The following is a 4,602-nucleotide window of genomic DNA, read 5'->3' on the forward strand; positions in this document are numbered from 1 at the left end:
GACCGACTTGCCAACCCTGTATGCATTTAATATTTTCTTAGATTACAATCCAATAGTATTTTAGAAATTTTTTTTTACAGTTTTAACTTATATTGTTTACTTTCTCCTAACTAGAAGGTAGTAGGCTTTAAATATGCTAATAGCTCAACTCAAGGAATTTTTTTAATTAGCTGAAATCTATTTAAAATGAGGAAGATAACTGAAGGAGTAGGAAGGATTAAAGGAAACAGATATGGGTTAGGGTTAATATTAAAAATGGTTTTTAATAAAATTTAATCCTTTTTTATTCATTATTACCTGTCAAATCTAACAAGTCATAATAAACTTATAGAAATTTAAATAAATTCTCTCTTAAGTTGGCCTGAATCTTTATATAGATATCATAAATTAAACATATTAGCCAATATATAAGTTTTTTATATAACAGAGACTGCTGATGTACCATTTGCATGGCCCGGATTTTTTAAAAATATTTTTAATTTTTATTGCTAATGGCGATTTAAAATATTTGATATTATAATATACGGCTTGGACCGGCTATTTTTTAAAAAAATCTTTTCAGGCCCGGCCCGGTTACATTTAAAAAAGTTAAAATACGGTTAGGTCCGTAAGTCTCTGTTAATGATATTAAAAAAAAATAATTAAAAAGAAAAAACTAACAATTATTTATTATATTATTTGAGTTTTTTTACCAAAAATTTTAATTATTAATGACAATAATTTATTATAAATGAATGAAGGCTGGAACGAGCTGTTGATCGCGTCGTTTTCCCACCGGTCTATTCCCATTACAGAAGAAATTCAGCTTTCTAGTGGGGTTCATATCCACCGATCTGCGGCACACCAAGCTGGTGTTGGCGCCATCTTTGACCGCGTTCTAACCGAACTGGTAGCTAAGATGCGTGAAATGAAGATCAACCGCACCGAGTTGGGATGTCTTCGGGCCATAATACTTTTCAATCCAGGTACCGTGCACTTTTCATGCAACATATATATGTATTGTTTTAATTTTTGAATTGAAGTGCTTTAAATATATCGCATTTTTTTAAATGTTAAGATACTTTATTGTTCAGCTGCTAATATTTTCGAATTATATTTTAAAATAACTGAAATTTAATCTATATTAAAAAAAATTACTTAGGACTTACCTTTAATCGACTATGACACAATGTAGTAAATTTTAGTTACATCCAAAAAATTATAAGATATTTTTTATCAAGCATATAATATTTAACTCCACTAAGAAGCACGACTTTTCTAATTTTCTTTTATCCCAATAGTTATTTCTGCCAATTGTCCCTAGGCTCCTTAGGCTATTATTTTTCTAAGATTTTAGTTAAAAAATTTAATGAGGATCATTCCTCTTTTAAAATATACAATCAACTCAATTCGCTGTGTTTCGAGGCAACTATCTTAGTTTCCTCGGATCTCAATGATAACCATTTTTGCCCCCCCCCCCCATGTTTTTTTTAAAGAATTTTTGTCTTTTTTAAATTGTTTGCTTGATTTTTTTAAAAATTTGTTATTTTAATATATTTATTTATCATGCTATTTTTTATATAAATAAAGAAAGAGATCATAAACAGAAAAGAAAAAAAAAGAAGGAAATACTAATTGTATACATTTAAATTTATTGAATTGTATAAAAGTGGTGTTTAAAATTAATCGACCTAACCCTTATGAAATATTTGATATGTGGTTATAAAACAATAATAAATGTTATTTTTTAAATAATCTTATAAAGACGAATATATATATTTGCGACATTTATGGGGCTTGAATTACCACAGTTCAAGATTATATTTTGCATATAATTTTTTAAAACTTAAAAAACATCAAGAATATCTTGTAGCATGGCTCCAATTCTAAGGCCGCAAATTACCCTAATTTCTAACCCATAATGTTTTTAATATAAAATAAATCATTAGACGCCAAAAGCCTCAAAAACGTGAACCAGGTAGAACAGCTGAGAGAACGGGTTTACGCCACATTGGAAGAATATTGCAAACAGACATACCCGGATGAACCAGGCCGGTTCGCTAAGCTATTACTCAGGCTTCCCTCTCTTCGCAGCATAGGGCTCAAATGTCTCGAGCATCTTTTCTTTTTCAAACTCATTGGTGATACGCCTATAGACACATTTCTCACTCAATTACTCGAGGCCCCATCCATATTTCCTAACACTCCCTCTCCGCCCTTGGTCTCCCATACAACAGCTGAACTATAGTGACTCATTTTTTAAAAACCTCGGCATTCGGAGCTTCTTATGAACTAGGATCGACCTCACCTAGTTAAATACACATTTAGTCTCCCCTTTTAGCTCTCATAATAGACAATTTGGCTTGTAATTTTTTTTTTATCTGAGAATAGAAACTAGATTTATGCTTTTTTAAATTTATCTATATCTTTTGTATTATTTAAGATATATATATATATATTAATTAGGTGATTTAAAATAATTGATTAAATTTTTAAGAAAATAGTATATTTTTAATTTTTTTTAATGTTGTTTTTATATTGTTATGATATATTATAATTTATAAATGAACTAATTTCTCATGAAATGATTTTTTAAATTCATTTGCTTAAATGTTTTTAAAATATTTTATGAATAACATAATTAAAAATTTAGGTATATATTATACAATTTATTAAAATTAAATTATAAATCGTTATTTTATGGGTTAAAATAATTAAGAGATATCTGATTTTTTAAAATAAATATGTATGGAATATTATGCAAAAAAATGAATACCTTAATATTAACCATTTTATATATTTTTTAATTTATAATTACATAACCTCCCTGGTCTATTGACATACTTTAAGTGAATTGACTATTCTTTATTTTCAATTATTCTTTATTTTTAAACTTATTATTAATATCGACGAATTCTCATAAATGGTAACTTGGAATGATTATATTACGAACAAGTTTTTTTATATCATAGATTAGTTTCTTTTATCTTTGCTAAAATACTGTTCATGCCACAAAACTTCAGCCTTACGATTAACTAATGATAAATGAATTCAGGATATATAATATGATCTTCCCTATTTCTTTATTACAAAATTATATTATTTACCGGTCCGAGTATAACAACTTGATATATAATACCATTAGATTATTTTTTATCGTTCATGTTACACGCCAATGTTATGTGAAGAGGATATAACTAAAGAAATGAAAGGTTTTCTAGTTATTATTTTTCTTTTTACTCTCTTTTATACACCTTATTACTAGCTATTTTTATAAAACTCAATATTTATTTATTACTATCTGATGATTATTGATATGTGATATTTTCGATGAGCAAAAATTAATTTAAGACTGTTAACATAATAAAAAAAAAATTTTGTAATTAAAATGCATAAGATTCAATTTATTTTGAATTTTGCAAACAATAATACTGGGTTTTAACCTATTTATATTTGAACTCAATGATTAATTTTTAGATTTATTAAGTATTTATTATATTGTTGAGGAGATATTTTTATCAAAAATATGTTAAACGTTTTATATGATCTAACTTCTCTTCTAAACTTTTGTGCACATCCAAACAATTTTTTATTTTGTTATTTGAAATATATTTTTTATTTCTTTATACAAAATGTTTTTTGATATACTTTTTATATTGAAAAATAAATTATATTTTATATAAATATATTTTTAACAAATTCAAATATTATTTAATTGTTGACAATAAATTGATAAAATTGCATTTTTGTAAATTTATCTCTAATACTTTACCATATCACAAAATAATTAGGAAAATAATTTAGAAGATATAAAAATGAAACAACCACTAAATTTTTTTTTGTTAAGTAATTCATTAAATGAAATGGTAGAAATAGTAAAACTTACACAAACATTGATAAATCTTAAATATATTGTAAAAGTTAATTAATTTTTGTTTCTCTAATTTCAAATACTGCATTTTATCGTTGCTAGATTCAAGGGTGTTAAAATCTGTGAGATTTTCAACTCCATTAAATTTTTACTGACCATCCTGAGATGACGTCTCTATAGTTTTTTGATGCGGGTTATTTGACTCAAAGAATCATTCTCATTTTAAAAAAAACGGGGGGAAGTTTTAATTTTAGATTATTTGCCTCAAGTCTATCCAATATGAAAGATATTAATGAGGGCACATTTATATATAAGAAGGCTTATTTATGATTTATTATTTGGATGGTATTTAATAGGGATGTACAAATATTTTTTATCTGATCAGGCTGATTTTCCTCTTTTTTTAATATCAGTTATCGGGCGATATTATTAAATTTTTCGATCGATAAGATTACGTCTTAATTTATAAATTTTAAAGCATTGTTAATTTTTATGTAAAAATATGTTAAGAAATAATAAAGTAGATAATTTATTTTTATAATATGATTTAACTAAATAAATAATTTTAAAAAAGTTGTAACAATTTACATTGATCATGATATAAATAGACTAGTTACTTTCTATAAGAGATAGGAAGACTTTTGGAACAAAAAAATAATACGATAATATTTATATTTTTTTTAGATTTATGAACTATAACTGAATAAATAAGTCTCAAAATTTAGCTTTGTATATTTTATATGATTTGTTTG

At 25.3% G+C, this 4,602-nt stretch overlaps 1 protein-coding gene across 1 annotated transcript; it reads left to right on the forward strand.

Moving 5' to 3' along the window:
• The first annotated feature begins 699 nt into the window (after positions 1-699).
• LOC135931271 (retinoic acid receptor RXR-alpha-B-like) lies at positions 700-3,411 on the forward strand. Its single transcript, XM_065468267.1, has 2 exons — positions 700-965; positions 1,929-3,411. The coding sequence occupies exons 1-2, from the start codon at positions 731-733 to the stop codon at positions 2,225-2,227; spliced, it is 534 nt and encodes a 177-aa protein (XP_065324339.1). The 5' UTR covers positions 700-730; the 3' UTR covers positions 2,228-3,411.
• The last annotated feature ends 1,191 nt before the right edge of the window (positions 3,412-4,602 follow it).

The sequence above is a fragment of the Gordionus sp. m RMFG-2023 genome, chromosome 1 (genome assembly GCF_954871325.1).
Source record: "Gordionus sp. m RMFG-2023 chromosome 1, tfGorSpeb1-WG-v2, whole genome shotgun sequence".
In the NCBI taxonomy this organism is placed as follows: domain Eukaryota; kingdom Metazoa; phylum Nematomorpha; class Gordioida; order Chordodea; family Parachordodidae; genus Gordionus; species Gordionus sp. m RMFG-2023.

Bases quoted from the DNA above. Each gene is read 5' to 3' on its own strand.
- LOC135931271 (XM_065468267.1), top strand. From the start codon at position 731: ATGAATGAAGGCTGGAACGAGCTGTTGATCGCGTCGTTTTCCCACCGG. The intron at 966-1,928 runs GTACCGTGCACT...ATAAATCATTAG, and splicing joins CATAATACTTTTCAATCCAG to ACGCCAAAAGCCTCAAAAAC.